The 19741-nt window shown below is 31.9% G+C and overlaps 2 protein-coding genes across 3 annotated transcripts; both read right to left on the bottom strand.

Annotated features, from left to right (window-relative positions):
* On the bottom strand, window positions 2219–3653 carry LOC109353864 (transcription factor bHLH84-like). Its single transcript, XM_019596223.1, has 5 exons — window positions 3174–3653; window positions 2841–3092; window positions 2537–2602; window positions 2388–2453; window positions 2219–2287 (listed from the first exon to the last, which is right to left on the bottom strand). Exons 1-5 carry the CDS (start codon window positions 3651–3653, stop codon window positions 2219–2221), a joined length of 933 nt encoding a protein of 310 aa, XP_019451768.1.
* On the bottom strand, window positions 10492–18342 carry LOC109353543 (zinc finger protein-like 1 homolog). 2 transcript variants are annotated; one of them, XR_002108468.1, is made up of 10 exons: window positions 18213–18342; window positions 17783–17863; window positions 17224–17344; window positions 17042–17136; window positions 16513–16584; window positions 12277–12525; window positions 12018–12126; window positions 11332–11518; window positions 10802–10939; window positions 10492–10715 (listed from the first exon to the last, which is right to left on the bottom strand). XR_002108468.1 is itself a non-coding variant. In XM_019595861.1 (9 exons), the coding sequence occupies exons 1-9, from the start codon at window positions 18234–18236 to the stop codon at window positions 10852–10854; spliced, it is 1026 nt and encodes a 341-aa protein (XP_019451406.1). In that variant the 5' UTR covers window positions 18237–18342; the 3' UTR covers window positions 10492–10851. The 2 variants fall into 2 exon arrangements, 1 of the variants encoding a protein (XP_019451406.1); XM_019595861.1 differs by having other exon boundaries at window positions 10492–10939.

Genomic DNA, 19741 nt, shown 5'->3' with positions numbered 1-19741 from the left:
ATTTTTGTCCCCTTAAAAGCTATTAAAAACCTACCACATTCTCTTTAAGATTTCAGTTTTCAACTAAGGTTTCAGTTTTAGATTTTTGAGATATACGTGGATTGGTGTAATGAGTGATTTTTGTGGTTGAGGGGTTAGCTTAAATTTTTATATGGTATGTGCTGAGTTGGTGAATCAGGGTCATAATCTAGATGTGCAGTAGTAGGAATAGGATAGAAAGAAATCATTGACAAAATTAATCAATTATGTATCAGGGTAACTTCTTCTGACTAATGAGTAGTCATACATTTTTTAATTGTATTCATGCATGGGAATATTCTGAATGGATCTCAATATATTCTTTCTGACGTTTTCTATTAGTCTGATTTCATGTTTTATTTATATATATATATTTTGGTACAACATTATATATGAGAGGATTAATGAAAAAATTTATAAATGAGAAATTGGGTAAGTGGTATCTCTCTCCACTCTTCTCATGCCCAATAATAATGAAACTTCTCCGTGGTGAAAGATTCTGAAGTCGATCTAAATTTGATACTGCATAGTAGTTATGTAAGGATAACGTGTAAACCTAATACTCCATGATATGATTCATTACTTTGACATGTTTATCTGCCAAATCAAATGGAAGCTGAATTATGATTGATTCAGGTTATAACAATTAAGCAATCAAGGCAAAAACATTAGAGACATTAATCAGACCTGAATCATGTTGAAGATGCAATGAATTTACATTGTTTTCGACTCATACTAGTTAATCTAAGATATGATACATATTAATTCATGATGATTTGTCTTAGTGGAAGGGATCAAGAAAATAACTTACTAAAAAACTGTCAATATAAAAATTTGTACACAGTCAGTGATATTAATCATTCATTTATATTATCAGTCTTTATTCCTTTATTCGTAGCTGGAAACTTAGCCTAGAATTGCTCCTTGAATATATAGATACAAATGCTACATGCTTATGAGGGGTTCTTCAGTTTTAATATGATGGGTCCTTGAATAGATACAGTGTTACACTGCTATTGGTGAATTGTATGATTGAATAGAATTTTAGTTGAGTTTCCTAAGTTATTAGGAATTATGAAATAATATTAAAAAAATTACACTGAATTCATTTAAGAGCAAATAGTGGGTTGTAGTAGGATCCTAAGAAATTGAGGTTAATTACCATCTCAACTCACCCTTGGTGAGTTATGACTTAGGAGAGTGAAAATTGATTTCCTCTTCATTGTAGGCCAATTTAAAGATCCCCATAACTTTGCAATGTTATTGTAGTTTTAAATCAAATTAGACTTGGACTTTGTTTTCTTGTATCTTATGACATTGAGCAACCAATATTTATTACAAGACTCGATATTAATAGAAGACAAAAGTTTATGTAATGTTTTGATTGAGATATAGATATGAATATAAATATTAGATAATTAGAGTTTGGACGCTCTAGACAAATATGAATCCAACAATTTTCAAGAAGAATACAACCATGGATGAAATAGTGGGTAGGGTAAAAACTAAGTCATGGATCTGGATCAAATGAAAATGCAATATTATAGATTATAGGTGAATTTAGATGATGTGGGATTCATGGATGATAGTTGTTTTGGAAGGTTTTGTAATAGTGGGGTAAGATTGGTTTATTTAGTTAGCATTTCATGAATCCTGAGTTATTTTCCTTACCTCAATTTCTTAATAAAAATTTTTACTTATAAAAAAGGATCCTCATACCCATATGATTTTTCTCTTTTATGAACTTATTTTAAAATTTACCCATGTTTAGTTAACCTTTATTCATATCATAGTTTAACTGTTTACTTAGATCTAATGTATGCACATTTGCTTTAATAAAGGATTAATGCACTTTTTGGCATAAAAAAGAAAAGAAAAAAATAGTACAATCAATTGATCCCAATTATTCTCTCAGAGAGTCACCAAATTAACTCAAATAATGTGTCCTTACATTTCATCATGTATACAAATGAACTGAACAAAAACAACATAAAATGGCACTCTATGCTGATATGTTGATGTATACTATTTTTATGTTTAGTATAAGGAAGGGGAGTAGTAATGAGATGGATTCAACCACATACACACATAATGAAACATAGATCTCTTGTCTCAGATCTTATCTCATGTATTATCTCCGGTCTGACAAAATGTTGTCTTTAATTACTATAATACAGAACTATAGATTATAGTTTATAGACTATAGTCCAATATTGATTCCATTGCAAGCAATGGAAGCATACATCCATAGATCATCAGAGCTCAGAAGCTGTTACATTCAAATTAAAGAATGAATTAATCACTATTGTTTTTGAAAATAAGAACTTATCAATTTATATGTAGACTGAGATTGGTTCTCAAATTGTTACCTTAATTTGGTGTTGTAAGAACTTCACATATATGACAGCTTCCTCAAGCATGGTGCTAATATCCACCTAAATTTCACACAGAGAAAAAGATCAGCAATTGAGCACATTAACCAATTCTTAGTATAGTTCAATTGCCATTAGGAAGTTACCTTAGTTCCATTTGGGACAAGGCTTTGCAGTTTTCTCAACCTTTCATTTATTCTTTCTCTTCTCTTCTGCATAAATCAAGAGTAAAAATCCTTAGATGCAAAGACAAGATTATTAATACAATGATAATAGTTAAACATAAGATGGTGAACTTGGTGCAACGATAAGGTTCTTGCCTAATGATCATGATGTCACGAATTCAAATCCTGAAAACAGTTTCTGTTTCCGGACTCGTGCATTGGGCCACCTTATTTATAATAATTAAACATGATTTTGTTGAAGATGTGACTTTAAAATGGGACTTACTCTTGCATAAAGGGTTTGTGGACCAGTGGCTAGACAACTGTTAGATCTTGATTTTCTATTAGGTGTAGAATCTTTTGGGCTCAGACTTGGAGATGCACCTCCATTTAGCTCCAGAGAAGGATTAGAGTCACCTTCTGAATTATAGCTGCTAGATGAAGGGGCAAAATTTGAAGCTAATCCTACATTGAAACTACTCATTGAAGCAGGTTTTGGAATCTTCCTTGATTTAGCATGCCTCATGTTTTCTGAGACCTACATAACAAAAACCATTATCAGAATACCACACAATTAAATTGCATGTAACATATTTTTAAGTTTGTATATTCTATCTACCTCCTCTATTGAGCTCCTTGATCTTTTAGCATGGTTCATCAGGTTTCTGATTTTATCCTCTTCTGCATGCAAATTGTAGTCATTAAGAATTGGTTTATCTTGGTCTATGCATGGCTCTTCATCACTGTTTAGTACATTTATCTGTTGGCTTAAGTTGCCATTCCATTGAAAAATATGTGGACTAAAGTTGGAATCACCAGAGAAAAAATCCATGGACATTGAGTCAAAATTTGTTGCTGGATCAAAGGAGCAGGTTCCACTATTATCAGTACTGGAGCTACTCCCTTGGGAGCAATATAACAAGTTAGAATTTTCAACATTTGATGGAAAATATGAATTGGTGTTGGTGTTTGTGGATTCATGGCTTGACCAAAAAGTGGAATTTCCACCAAGCAACTGAGTCATAAAATCAGCTTCTTCAGCTATGTTTAGTCCACTAAGAGAACACCATTCTTCAGAGATTAGATGAGTAGATTCCATTTTATGAAAAACTTGTTAGAGGGTAGGGTCCTATTGTGTTCTAGTGAGATAAGAAGCTTAGTTTGTTTCAATGCTTGGAAAAGTGAGAGAAGTACTAGTATATATATACCCAACCATCTAAGGTAATGACAAATAGGGACTATATTTATGCATAGAAAAAGATCTCATTCATGATTGGAAAGGATCAGCTACAAAATGTACTAATAATAATAATACAAATATACCATAAAGTTAATTTCCAGCTACAACATGATGTGCATTAAAATAATATTATTTGCAATAGCCTTAAAATTTCCCTTTAATTTGTGGTGAAATATTTGTGGAAGTGTGAGACTTGGTACATGAGAGGACATAAAGGATTTTGAGATGTGGACATGACCCAAATATGGAACAATTGTCTCAAATTTTGTTTCACATATTGTCTTGTTCAACGATAATAAAGTAAAAGCAGCAATAATAATCAAAGTTTAAAATTTTTAATTAACATGATATGATTTTATTAGCATGAGATAATATAAGAGACATAATTTATAATAACAGATCTATATTCTCAAATATGATACAACTACCAGAATGATTTGATGACATTGTTGAACTATTCAACCAACATGTTGTGTGCAGAGCTGTTTCTGTTGGTTCTTTATGACATTTAAACCATTGCCATGTAGTCTTAGCTTTTGGTGTGTGTTAAGGATGTTGTGTTCAATAATAATGTGATAACAAGAGAAATTATTGTTAGGTTTTGATAACCAAAAATATGGGAAATCTATATTTATTTATGTTGGTAGTAGTATGAATAATATTTGTAAATGTTATCTAAGGATGCAAGTGCTTCATAAAATATAAGGCATGTTGTAACACCCGACATAGATAAAATCATAAAATGAACAAGAATAGTAATGACTAATGAGTACGTGCGGCATGGATGACAAACACTTAATTCTACCTTTCAGTTTACGCGTATAAGCACAACTTGTCCTAAACATATTTCTGCCAAGAGAAAGGGTGCCACTGTTCCAAACACAAATGTTGTAATTACCAATAAAATATTGGTCTAATAGCGTAACGTAAGATTTTTAGAATGACCAAGATGTCAAATATTCGATTCATGATATTAACACTTCTTGGATGGATGTTATTAAACTCAAACTTGCCGGGTACTCGGATTTCGGTTTGATTAGTTGAGCCGAGTTTAATAACTATATAGCATATATAACATTGTATTTAAGTATATATGTCCAAATTTAACTTCTTGAAGGAAAAAAAAGTTAATTGTCTCTCACATTGTGTTTTTATTTTTGAATTGTTAAAATGTTGTGATCCACCAAAAAATCACTATGTATTAAATTTTTAGATTTTACTTAATTTGTTTTGATCAGTCACAAGACTCCCTTTTTTTCCCTTTCGGAAGTGCACCATTGCCTTTTTTGTTTTTGTTTTCCTAAATATTTTTCTTTAATATGCATAATTCTCAACTAATGATGAGTATGTTATGGTTGTTATTTATTTAACTTGGAGTCGGCCATCTATGGCGTCATACACCATTTGCTGAAAGGAATCAAATCTCCTTTCTTTTTTCATATAATCAAATTATCCTCTCACCCGCAGATGTTGATTCAGGTGGTACATGTTTGATTTTCCTTAAGCAAAGTTTCATGTTTGAGTCTTGTGGATAAAAAAATATACACGTGGGGAGAGTTAGCCCCACATACCTGTGGATGTCCCGGCTTAGATAAGATCGCCTCCAATACAATGATACTTGTCGGAAATAAAAAAATTATTCTCTCATGAATAAATAACTAATCATTTTCAAAAGGTACGATTGTCCCTCTCAAAATTTAACATTTAACCTAATACAATAACTTATGATCTAAAATCTAATAAGATCTTATAAAATATCACCTTATTGTTTATCATCCTCTTCTTACTTCATTTATATACATTTTAGAGTCCCTTTAAAAATATGAGATTTTGTTTCTGGCATTGATTGCGATTGCATTTTAGAAATAATTTTAAGTTAATAAAAATAATATGTATGGCCATATAGTTTCTGCCGGCAGGCACACAACTATAAAAAAAATAAAGCATTTTTCATTTTGTGTGTTTATTTATTTGCCAGCAGATTCGTATTATGAAATAGTTGGCATTGGGTTAGATATTTCTGACCACCATTTTTTTATTACGCACCCTTCATAAAAAAATATGCTGAAAATTTAGATGCAATTTTATTTTAATAAGCAATCATTAATTCATAGATTAGGTGGGGTAATTAATTTTTTTCCATCTTCCTTTTGCAAGAGATACTCAATATAAGTTGTTGCTGTTGCCTGAAACGCGTTCATGGATTAATTTACTTCCTCTTTCTTATTTGTTGAGTATTAATGTTTTGGGTTAATTATTGATGTCTTATTTTAATTTCACGGCATTTGCTTACTTTTTAAGAAAAAAACTACTTATTATTCATTATGCTAGATTTTCATGATGATTAAAAGATCAAAATTTCAATTCTTGAAAATGATATTTGCTAAAATATACAATCACACACACCAAAATAAATTTCTTATCCATAGGTATCAGAAGTGAAGGATATCTTTGGTAATATCCACACACAAAAAAATTGCTACTGATCCCTAATTAATTCTCCCTCATCATTAGTTACTCCCATTCTTGCCCTTTTTTGTAAAAAAATGAATCAGTTTCACAACATAGATTTAAAAAATATATTATTGAGCTTTAAATGAAGTGAGTCCAGCAAATGGTGTAACCTATAAAATTGAAAGTTACAGGTTATATTTAGGAATGGCATCGAGACGGTTGGGGTCGGGTTTGCACACACATAAACCCAAAATTTAAAACCGAACTTGAACACAAGCTCAACAGAATTGAAAATAAAGATATTATCTCCGAACCTATCGGGTTTCAGATAACCCGAACCCAAAAATTATATATGGACTAAGGAAAGTATGATATGATTTTCGTTTTAATTTTCTGTAGCATTTCTATTTTCTTTTATATTATTTCATTTCTTTTATTTCTTTTATGTTTGAAGATCCAATGTAAGTAAAATTAAAAATTAAAAATAATGGGCACATGATAGAAATTTCAATTTTAAATTGAATTACATTACCTCGGGATGGGTTCGAATGAGGGTCTTTGCTCTACCAAACCCGAAAATTAAACCCATGTAAAACCCGAACCCAAACTCAATCACATCAGGTTTTCCTCGTTAATTTCGGGTTCAGTTCGGGCGGGTACCTACGGGTTCAGTTTTCATTGTCATCCCTAATTTTATCCTTGTAATGCATGAGCTAATGAGTACGTAGTGAATATCATTTATTAACAATAAACAATATAAATTTTCAAATGAAGGGTTATGTAATGTATGCTTAGTAAGAAAATCAAGTTTTTGGAATAAAGAGTGGAAGGTTAAATATATCACCTAAAGTATTAAGGAAACCAATTTTCCATGATTGGTTAGTTTTGTTGATATTTTACCATATGGTCATACATATATATTACAAAAATCTACTTAAGAAAAAAGATAAAGTACAAATTTAACTCTCCAATATTGGTTTGGAGGTACCAAAGTGATTACAAAAAAGTACTTTGATAATTTGATTATATCTGAGCATTTACATTGGTCAATACAACGTGCAGCACCAAATTATTCAAGTATTCAACCCCTTCTAGAACCAATGATTTTTTGTAAAATTCTAGAAACTATGATTTGCCATTTGAGATAAAATACTAATAAAATAAACATATCAATATATTAATTAAAAGCTTCAGAAAATACAAATAGAATTAAGAATACATATCCTTGAAACATATCAAATTAGTAAGTTGGTATAGTACTAGATGATAGTAATGTTTTTTAAAGTGTATTTTAATGTTGTAGCCCAAATCATTTTTTGTTTTCATAGCAATTTGAAGTAAACACAAGGGTTAAGGTTGTTGAATTCAGAAACCTTTGATTTGATTCTACTAACGAATAAGGAACAAACACATTCCATGCCCTATGGGATGTTCTATTCTTGTCTTTTTTCTCTTTGGTGTTGGAATAGTTGTTGGATAAAATGAAACACTGAAAACCTTTTCCTAACTATAAACCCATGCAAGTCAATGAAGCCAGCTATTTTATATATAATTAAATTCCATTATATCATTCATTTTCACTTCAATAGCTTGCAACAACACCCAATAGTGGAACTCTTTTTTTTAAGGATTTACTTTTAAATTGTCAACCATTTAAATATACTAATTATATATTTAGACTATTTCAATTTTTAACTATTCTAATCCATAAGTCAATAGAGAAGAAGTCCAACTCTAGTGTCATATTTAATATGCACTTGATTTTTTTGTTTACTTTATTGTTATCCTATTAATATTGTTATTATTTAGGTAAGATGCCGTTGAAATTATAATACTATGCAAACTACACCGGTTTCTCATTGTAAAAATCCATAATTAAAGTTAGGAACAAAAAAAATTAAGTTGACACTAGAGAAAGCATAAATTAAATTGTGTTAATTTACCATAGAATTCAATGGCCTTTAAAATACCAACGGGCATTGGTTCAAGTGGTACATGCTTAATTCCCCTTAAGCAAGAACCCAGGTTCGAGTCTTGTGGATGGAAAAAATGTCCGTTGGGAGAGTTAGCCCCACTTACCTATGGATATTCTCGACTCGGACAGGATTGCCTCTAGTGCAATAATACCTGTGGGAAACCAAAAAAAAATGGCCTTTAAAATTTTCCCTATAGAATATCATGATAATCTAACTTGTCAACTTCTATTGGAAATTTTAAAAGTATTTGAATTCCATAGTAAATAAGTAAACAATTTAGTTTATGCTTTGTCTACTGTCAATTTAAATTATTTTATTTTCCCAAGCTTTGTCTAATTATAGAAGGTGACTTTTGTGAAAGTAAACTGGTTACAATGTTCATTAAAAAAGTATATTGACTTTGTTTCATTAAATATTTTGACTCTGAAAAGGTTAAAAAATTGAGAAGGATGAACTAATATTCTCTTGCATTGGCATTATTTGAGCTTTCAATTTCAACACAACTCATTATTATCTTATAGAGACAGCATTTACCTTCTAAGTCCTCTAAAAATAATGCTCAATGGGACCAGGATCATTTTCACTCTGCAGTTTGAAATTAAACTCCAATGGATCTCCACCTTTGCAACAATCTTTTTAATGATAAAATGTTATAAGATATGGGGTCAACTTCTACTGTCCCAGAAGAGTTTGTCATTCTATGTGACATTTGTTTTGATTAGTTGAAAAATATATATTTATATTTAAAATTTAATAATAAAATATTTTTCTAATCAATCAGAGAAAATATTATATGGAGTGACACACTTCTTATGATAGAAAATGTGCATATTGAATGCCCACTTAGATGAAAAATGCACCTTGCAATTGTTCCATGCAATGATATATTGAGGAAGAGATATTTTCATGTATTTTTTTCTTACCGGGGAAGAGGGATATATAGAAATTTTATTAATGGATCAAATTAAGATGTATGAAATTTATTTTATAGGGATTTGATCAATTTTTCTCCTTCACCCAACCAATACTAATGTTCTTGTCCATATTGCTCTCTCATTATATTATGGGCAAACTGTTTTTTTGGTATTATAAGTTGGCACATAAAACTTAAACAACTTTTTTAGGTAAGAAAGTGAAATATTAAGAAAAATAAATGGTGACGTCTTCTTTTCTTTTCCCAAAAAGAGCATTGTACAAATTTGGGGTGCAAATAAAGTTGGATAAAGGAAAATTGATAAGTCCTGAGTTTAATTTTGGAGGGAAATAAAGGACTTTGAAAAGTCTTTCCCTTATGTAGGAGTTTGATGAAATATAGGTAAAGATTTTGAAGAGTTTCTAAAACTCTCTAAAATCCTTATGTGCCTATTTTCATAGTTATCATAATTTAGAGTTTTTCATTCACAAAATGTCAAAAAATCTAAATGTAGTATAGTAAACTTATATAATTATATTATTATCCATGTTAATTACAATTTTAAAGGAAAGTAAAAAATATTTTTATATTTATCATTATTTTATTTCTCTCTCATTTAAGTTTCACACTCCCAAACAAATGAGAATATTGTCTTTTTTCCCCTTTCATTTCTTCCCAATCATTGCTCTTGATTCCTTTCATTCTCTTTCCCTCATAATTCCCAAACATAACCTAAAAGTCTACTTGCATTTTTTTTTTTGCACACACCATTTATATACGTGTTTATTCATGTATAAATATTATTATGTGTTCGTCTTGTATTATATGAAGTCTATAAGATATTATTCGATGTGTAACTAATTTCTGGTAGTTAAGCACATACATGCCAATTGCTACTCATTTGCACATCAAATAATATTCTAAATTGAGAAAAAAAATGTATACTATCATATACTATTTATATTTGGACATCATTAATTTTTAAATATAAATAAAACAAATAAATAGTGTATAATATATTGATAATATATAAATATTTATACTAATAATACATAAATATTTCACTCTTATGAGTTACCACAAAGTTAGCCATTTGCACAACTGTGTATTATATGAAGTATTGGGTTAAGATGCACCCTATTCCCCAATGTTTGACTTAATAACTTTTTTTACTTCATTTTATTCCTACCTTTGATTTGTAGGATAAAATGAAAATGTCCTTACCCTAAATATGTTCAAGCTGTAGAAATTTCAGCATTTTCCTTTTTTTCCCAATGGAACTGAAATACAGCTCCAGGATAAGCCCTATCATTAACCAAAAGTTAAAAGGTTAATGTTGTTTTGCAAAAGCATATGCTAAAAAATGTTCTTGTTAGATTTGAAATGGCTGATACAAATTGGTCTTCAAGGTTTAAGGATTCCGGATAATTACAACTTAAACCAATCAAAAGAACAATATTTAAACCCCAATCTGCAATTACATTCCAAATGGACACCAAAACTGAGGGCAAAGATGGCTGACAAGGATTTATGTAGCAGATCACTGTTATGGGCATTCAAATGAAAATTATCAACCAGCTACTTGTATGTTTACCAAAAATCAGAGACTGATCCAAATACAGAAGCCATACAGAAAGGAGGCAGAAGCATCGGTAACCGGCAACATCGAAAATGGGAGCCAATGAACATCTCTGGACTTTCAGAGCACTCCATGTCAAATTTGTTCATCATTAGAAAGCTCTTCCCCTGGACCTCGTTGTACTAGTCTGTAATACAATATGCCCATAGTTGCCATGCATGCCCTGCATATGGATCATGATAACTTCATCACTTAAAGAATACCGCAACTGAAACTCCGTATAACTGGAGTTTACATATATGATAATGGAATTGCAGCATCACTATTTGTGCTATGATATCTTTCTTTTTCTTCTTAGAGCAAGGAGAGAATGGTCAACAAATATATTTTAGATGATGTGGTTAAGTATTAACTGATATTAGAACAGCCTATAACGCTATAATCCTGTGATATATACCACTTGCGGCAATAAAATGCAGCCCACTTACTAAATTGCTCCTCACTTATCCTAAATGATATTCCTCTACCCTCATTCTAAATTACTAGTGAATCAAACATATGCATTTCCTACTTTGACCAATATATATTATAAAGGAAGGGGAGCAAGAGCTATACATAATTGCAATCAGGAGAAGAATTTTTCTCGGGTCCATCCTTGATGATCTTTGATGCCGAGCACGGCCTTCTGAGGCTTCAGCTGCATTTGTTGCATCTTTTCTTGGAGGTGCAGTCACTGGTAGAGTAGGTAAAGCACTGGACCAGAATGGAAGCAATGCTCTAAGAAACTTGTGACGGAATGGACCTGCACTTCCAAAGATGCAAGTTTGAATTAATAAATTGAATTAGACAACTTCAGCATGTAAGACCAGTGGAAGCCTTAAGCCTACATGTCAAATCAGAAGGTAAAAGTTTTCTAATAGCTTCTATCCCATAAAAAATACAATCACATCACAATTTTTAAATAGGCTTAAATATGTGTAAAGTAGGGCCGTTTTGTTTTCAGTCCCTGAAAAAAATTGGTTAAGTCCCTGCAGCTGCAGCAATAGTTTATTTTTATGTTCGTCCCTGCTATTAGCTAAAATCCATTGAGTGTTGAAATGTCATCTTGGTGTGGTGCCACATCACCAGTTAACGAAATTTAGCTAATGGCACTGACAAAAAATCAAAATAAACTAGGTTGCAGGGACTCAGAACCAGTTTTTTTTCCTTCAAGGGACCCAAAACAAAACGACCCTACTTCAGAGACTAAACATATTTATGCTTTTAAAATATTTAAAGTTCATTTGACAAGACTATATCACCTCTCTTTGCATACTTTTTACGATTCGTATCTTCGTCATCAGCATAATATGAGATTTCAGAATTCTGTCGTTCAACATAGACTGGGCCCTTCCTTGTTGTAGCACCAGGCTGAATTGTTTGCAATAGATACAGCTCACATTAGAATAAAACAGAGAGAATGCAGGCCTACATGCGAATTGGACAGAACAATACAAGCACGAAATAAGTAAACCAAAACATCTAATTTTTAGAAGCAGCAGACAACCATAAAATCCTTACACCAACAGGACTTGAGTCTCTCATGAAATTTCCTGCCGAATTAGGATCATCTACCTCCATAATATCTGTCACTGAAAGTTTAGAAGGTTCTGATCCAGTTGCAGGTGAGTACCCATCTACTGAGTCTGAGTTTCCATGATTTTCCCTACCAATCAATGGATCAGAAGCAAAAGCAGGTGGAGGACCACGGGACTCTGTCACTGACAATGAAACTGGATGATTTCCAAAGATATTCTTTTCCATACCAGTCTGCACAAAAACAAATAAAAACTAATGACAACTTCATTAATATAATGAGAAGAAAACAGATGCCGAAAATAACTCCAGGTGCAAATAAAAGTAGAGAAAACAAAGTATCAAAATGCGTATCTATACTACTTAATTCATGAAGTTATTTTGGGTTTTCCTATTTCATATTTTATAACTTCTACTTTTATTTTATAACTTCTACATTCATCTTTATATATACTTATACTAATAAACATTAAATAACTACCCATGAATTATTTTATATAAATTTCTATACTAATACTAATAAAAATTAGAAAAACATAAAATAACTATCCATGAAATATTTTATGTTTCCCTAATTTATCTTTTATCACATTATATCCAAATATCATACGCCACTTAATAATGAATATATGTGAGTGTGGACCCATATTTAATACACAATAAGTTTTTTTTTAAGCAAAGGTGCAAAAGCACCCCACAAATATATTGATAAGGAAGATTAAGGAAGAAGAAGAATTACTAATCATAGAATCTATAGTTGGGAAGACCCAACCTATTCCTATTGAAGCCTTCCACTATGAATTGAGGTATATCATTCCACCAAGAAAAAATCCTAGTAGCTATGTCATAGTTTGCCAACTTATCAGCACAATAGTTTCCTTCTCTATATATGTGAGAAATTGAGAAATTCATTGCCACTAAATTTGCTTTCATATGTTCCATTTCGACCAAAGCTATGATGTAAACCAAGGGGGCAACCTATGATTTTTGGAAGACAAATCATCCGACTAGGAGAACCCCTTGGAGGCCATATTCTTGCAAAGAATTCATAGCATAGTTTATTTTATTTTATTTGCATTGTTATTAATAAATGAGAATTTAATTTTCATGTAGTCTTAGGATTTATGTTTATTTTTCATTCAAGTATTTTAGTATTTAATTTGATGTATTTTGGGGATTGGGAAATTATTTATTTCCTTATAATTTGGCCCAATAGTGGCTAAGTGGTGTAGCATAAACAAGGTGACATGAAAATAGGAAGGATGTAAGAGCACAAAAGGACACAACTACAAATATGGAGTGCAAGACTTAAAAGATAAATAGGGAGATTTATTCAATTTCCTTTGCCAAATCAGATTGGTTTAATCAACATATGGTTACTCCTCAGGATAAGGCAATGCACAAATTAAGGAGATGATAAAAGGCTGATTGGAACAAGCCAAAGCTCTACTTGACTTTCAATTTCAGAACCAACTTGTGGCGATACTTAAGGGATCAAGATAAGATGATCAAATCAAATTAGATTAGGCTTGTTAGGATTATGTTAGTTAGGATTTTATCTTTAGATTTCAATTCGTTAAATTAGATTTGATTTTTATCTTTTCAGCAAGGCAAATCTGCATATTTATAATTTTGCTTATTCATTAATAAAGCAAGTTTGTTTTTTGAGAAAAATTGGATTGAATTCCTAAAGTTGAGCCAAAGCTCCTTAATTCGAACTTATCAAGACCCTTATTCTTGTGGCGTTCTAAGACTCATCACCCTCTCGGTGTGGCGTCTAAATTCTTATCAAGGATCCTTCCTTGTGGTGAATATCATTGACTTATCAAGCTCTTGAGCTTGTGGCGTCTCTATCTTCATATCTTTTCCATCTTTCCCCACAAATTTATCCTAAAATTGTCCTAAAAATCTCAATCAATACTAACACCGAATTTTGATTTATAAAGCTCTTAATTTCAAGTTAAAACGATCCTACAATCAAAGGCATCCCCTAGAGGTTGTCATCATGTGAGAAATTGAGAAATTCATTGCCAATAAAATTTGCTTACATATGCTCCATTTCGACCAAAGCTGCCAAGGCATCCTACTCTTTCCATTGAAGATGTCAACAACTAATTTAGAGTCACACTCCAACCATATTGAATTCCAGCCATGCTTGAAAGCAATTTCTATAGCTAAAATTGTTGTTTGAAGCTCATCATAAAGGGCATCGTGAATACCATAGTAACTTGCAAAGCAAGCCACCATTTTACCAGAGTGATCTCTGAAGATCCCACCACCACCTGCATGGCCAGGGGACCCTTTTGCAACCCCATCAGTGTTGATTTTTATTACTCCCGATGTAGGATTCTTCTAGTTTATCTCACAAATTCTAGGAGCCCTGCTGTATTTAATTGAGACATTGAGAGACTTGAGGATGTGGACCTCCTCTAGAGAGCCACTAGCATAGTGCTTTGATGTATTATCCGACAAAGTTGTGGCCATTCTAATTTTAGCCAAAGCTTGAAACCTTGAGATTGTCTTGTCCTCGAATCTAGCATGGTTTCTACAGAACCAAATTGTGGAAATTATATGAGTGATTGCAACAGCTAGAGTGTCTTTCAGTTGGTGGCTCCATCTTGAATTACAAGCCAGCAAAATTGAGTCGATAGAAGATGTGACCAATTGGATTGAGAAAGTGGAACATACCCAATGCCATAGGTGTTTAGCTAGATTACAATGGAGAAACAAATGATCAGAGCTCTCAGAAGCCACCTTGCAAAGGCTACACATTGAGACCATACAACAACCCCTCTTTTGTAGATTCTCATAAGTTGGCATCTTCTTATTTATCCATCTCCATATTAGAAAAGACTTTGAAGAAGGGATTGAAGAAGACCATATTGTTTTGCACCAAGTGAGAATGAAATTAGGAGTATGGACACAAGAGTAGGCATCTTTTAGTGACAGCAATCCATCATTTGAGCCAGTCCACACCAATTTGTCCTTTATTCTAGGAATCCTAGTCTTGGAAATCTGTGTGGCAATTTCAGGAAATAAATCAGCAATGAGGTTAGGAATAATCCACTTTGATCCAGATATGAAATCAGCAACAGATGCTAGAAGAGAATTGTGCAATTCATCTGGAATATTCATAGAGTCCACCAGAGGACATCCAAGCCAGTTGTCTTTCCAGAAGCTTATGTTATGCCCATCACCAACTAACCATCTGGAGTTTATGATTGCCACATGCCAACGATTCTTAATATTAAGCCATATTGAGGACTTGTAGTATCTGTTTGAAGGATTAGAAGAGGCTCCAAATCTTTCCCTATAGAATAGGGCCCATTCCTGATCTGAAGAGATCATTTCCCAAGTTAGCTTAAGAAGAGCAGCCTTGTAACTAATTAAACCAAAACAAAGGCAGTTTTTTAGCAGACTCACAACAATAACAACAACCATGCCTTTTCCCACAAGGTGAGATCAACTACATGGATCAAACAATCTCATAATATCTATTGTAAATCATGTATGTGGAGAAACCATTAGCATCTAAATCCTTGTTAATAGTCTCCTGCCTCTAGCAATTGGCTACCTTTCACACGATCTACTCTACTTACCGGGGCTTCTACAAGTATTCTCCACAAATGCCAAGACCACCTAGGGTTTCTACCATCTTTTCTACAATAGGGGTTACCCCAGTTTTTCGGCAGAAATAATCACACAAATTACCAGTTATCACTATACTCATAAATCAATGCTGTAGCACAAATACTGGGCACTCTCTATTTAATAAAAAATCAAGCATGATGCCTCAAATGAGTATTCCAGATGGTATATCAGCCTTAATATCACCCCTTCACCGTGATGTAGCTGGACAAAAATGAGAAGGGCGCTAAGCCGTTAAGGAGAAACTAGGATTGAAGTATAAATAGTTGCAAGCAAAATTAAAGAGTTTCTTATATTTTAGCCAAAATGTTTCTTATGAGTATTAACATAATTTGACCCCACTGTTTAAATTTTGTGGGTCTGTCACTGATTCTACCATAATAAAATTCTCAAAAGAACAAGCTCTTTTCTAATCTATATTCCAAAACAACAATTGCAACATAAAACCCCATTTTATGACGACATGGCTGCTCTAGTACATCTGTGTGAAGATATCTTTCTGAGTTATTATCACATAAAATAATAAAGTGATCCAACAAACTGAAGTACTTAAGTACCCATTTCATAAATAACCTGCATGATAGCTTCCTTCAACTTGGAATGAAGACGAGATCCTGAATCTTTGACACTTTTGGGAGGCCATACCTGCACGAGTTACTTCACCAAAATTATATATAAAAAAGAAAGGGGGATTTCTTCACAAGTTATATGTGTGTAGCTAATAGAATATTAATTTTCAAAACACCCTTCGCTTCTATTTGACTAAGCAATTATTGCAAAAAGTTCCTCAATGACAAGGTATTAATTAATGATTTTGAGATGAGAAGAGAGTGGGATGGGGAAGTGCCTAAGAGTCACTTTCTCCACCTGGTTTGTACGCAATGCTCTAGGCACCTAGAACATGTTCCATGAAACAGATTTGCATAGCTTAAGATAAACTAGTGGACTTAACTTTCAGTTTAGAATATCTACAAAAAAACTACAATTCGTCACAATTTTCCTAAGGAAAACCATTAGTTTAAGATAAATAAATACAATAATACACTACTTTCATACAATAATACACTACAATTCGTCACAATTTTCCTAAGGTAACACTTACCGGAGTCGAACATGAAGGACACACATATCCTGCTGGAGCAGTATGTGGAGGAAAACTCTTGATATGGGAGACTAAGCAATTTGTGTGGATTACGTCTATTTAAAAAAGTTAAATTCATAATATGTAATTCAGTTCAAATTCAAAGAGTTTATTTAGAGGCATGCATAAGCAAAATAACATACGCAAGCAACCCAGTCGGGTAGTTTGAGATCCAGTCCCCTCTTCCAAATCAACTTGGCATTTGCAGCATTTAGGGGGCCAATCATACTCGCCATCTATAACCCATTCTGAATATGTACGGATCTATGAAAGATGACAAAACAAACAATGGTTAACCCCAGAAACTCTACAGTATAGTACATCCATATTTAGAACAATCACAAACCTTATTATTCACTCAAGCAACCAAATGAGTAAAGAAATCCGATTTACCAATGTATGAGTATAACATAAAGTCAATTCATTGCCAATTTCCTTCCAGTCTTTCTTATATCACCAAAATAAAACAAAAAAACTAAAAGCTACTCCGCAACATGGTCCCCGAGAAGGAGGAAAATCAGGATTAGAATATAAACCAAGCCTTTGAACATATGATTCATGAAGCAGTGACAAATTTTAATAATGCATAAGATGAAAAAATAAGATCGAATGGGAACGAAGAAGGAAATGGAAAAACAAAATAGACACTTTTGCATTAATTGGAAGAGCATAATAATGAAAGATAAAAAATGGAAAATTTACCACGCAAATTTGGTGCTCCGGGAAGCAGATACATTCTCCACAGACAGGAACTTTGTGCACGAAGCAATACAACTTAGTAGCCTAAAGAACAATACGAAACGCATCACATACAATTAATTGAGTTCTAATCATAAGCAAATAAAATGTGAAACAACTGAAGAAGCAAAAATCACATGCAAAAACACGCTTAGATTATGAATCACTATTATCAGTTACATGTTATAACCTGATGGATACACAAAATAGTTCAAACACACGTTTTCATCACTCATTTACATAAGAATATCATATCAAACAAAATGCAAAAGCTCATAGATCACACATTATCGATCTGAATCTTAGAATTCCAATTCGATCTACATACCCTCAACTAACAAATCAAACATGATTGGCGAAACCAAATTCAGGGAAATAGAGAAGAGAGCGAAACCTTGCGACATTTGCAGACCACCATTGCAGAAAAAATGAGATTGATTGGTAGGGATTTGAAGCTAAGAACGTGATCATAGAATCAAAATCATGGAAGAGAGTTTTGTTCAGAGTTTTTAATTGAGTGAGAAACAAAAAAACAACACACAGTTCACTGGTAACGAAAACTCATTTTTCTGTTATGTTTTATTTGTCATTAAGATTAGTTTAATCCATTTTATTTGTTATATTTTATTATTTTCTATAAAAAATATTTTAAAATATAAATAAAATAACACATGTTATATTTTTATTGGCCGATAAATTATCTCCATATATAAAGATATATTATTCTCATTAATTAATTAGTCAATTAAGTCCACAATGAGGCGGGTAATAAACTAAATAAATAAAATCTTTACGGGCCGGGTTAGAACGATGCAACGTACACATGACATGGTATTTGTTACTTGGGCCAACTTTTTGCATTTTTTATAGAGGTACATTTTTTCCACCTTCATTTTAACTTTGGACCCAATGAATTGGGGTTATTTATAAGAAGGGCATACCATATATTAACGATAATATAAGAGTTTTTATATTGTTACTGTAATATTTATTATTTATTTTTAATTATCATTTATTTTCTAAGTAAAAATAATACAAATAAATTATACATGATATATTGCATATAAATTTTTACATTATCACTTCATAAATATAACATTCTCATTGTTCTATAAACTATAACGTTAGAACCATCATCGATTAAAGCATCATATGATTTTGATGTTGTACGACTACATTCATTTTCATATCCCAGTCACAAAAAGGAATAATCGAAATGATGTTAAACCTATGCTAAATAGTAAATATAGTGCTCCAAACGGCACACGAACGTTACGTTACACACTCAATTTTCTGCATCCACAACACGTCGAGTATAAGAGATAGGAACAAAAAACAATAAACGTCATATGCATCAATCAGCAAACGCATGCTACCATGCAATGATGCTTATAAATTGTGTAAATCATCAACATCATGATGATAACAGATAATTGTGTAATATCTATATAATAATAGTATAAAAAATTATATATATTTAGTATATTATTCACCTTTTATTTAAATTTCTTTTTTATAAGTAAATATTTGAAAATAAATGATTGATGATGCAATAATAATATAAAAAACTTTTATCAGTGTATATATATTTTCGTTAGTTATCATTTCATCTCATAACCATTTGTTTTTATGGGCAAAAAAGAAATTTAGAGAAGGGGTGACAAATATCAACGTTTGAAATAAGGTGATCACACTTTGGGAGATTGGTAAGGTTTGAATGATTAAGTAGTTTGAAGAAATTTGTAGTGTTTAAAAGTTAAAAAGTTGATCAACCTAATGGTCAATCTTTTAAACTTAGAATTGAAAAGTTTGATCAATATTTAATAAACCAAGATAACTTTTACATTTTATCAGGATTGAGAATGAAATACGACTATATGACTATGTAACACAACTACACGTTCTTGTAGTTGAAAATTGAAA

This window comes from Lupinus angustifolius, chromosome LG08 (assembly GCF_001865875.1).
Source record: "Lupinus angustifolius cultivar Tanjil chromosome LG08, LupAngTanjil_v1.0, whole genome shotgun sequence".
In the NCBI taxonomy this organism is placed as follows: Eukaryota; Viridiplantae; Streptophyta; class Magnoliopsida; order Fabales; family Fabaceae; genus Lupinus; species Lupinus angustifolius.
Note: the sequence above shows the minus strand (reverse complement) of the source record. Positions and strands in the feature narration are given on the sequence as shown.

Coding starts and splice junctions, on each gene's coding strand:
- LOC109353864 (XM_019596223.1), bottom strand. CDS start 3,653: ATGGAATCTACTCATCTAATCTCTGAAGAATGGTGTTCTCTTAGTGGA. Junction 3,093..3,173: donor CAAGGAGCTCAATAGAGGAG/GTAGATAGAATA, acceptor TTTGTTATGTAG/GTCTCAGAAAACATGAGGCA. Junction 2,454..2,536: donor TTGTCCCAAATGGAACTAAG/GTAACTTCCTAA, acceptor TGTGAAATTTAG/GTGGATATTAGCACCATGCT.
- LOC109353543 (XM_019595861.1), bottom strand. CDS start 18,236: ATGGTGGTCTGCAAATGTCGCAAG. Junction 12,127..12,276: donor GAGACTCAAGTCCTGTTGGT/GTAAGGATTTTA, acceptor CAAACAATTCAG/CCTGGTGCTACAACAAGGAA. Junction 11,519..12,017: donor TAAAAAGTATGCAAAGAGAG/GTGATATAGTCT, acceptor TTGGAAGTGCAG/GTCCATTCCGTCACAAGTTT.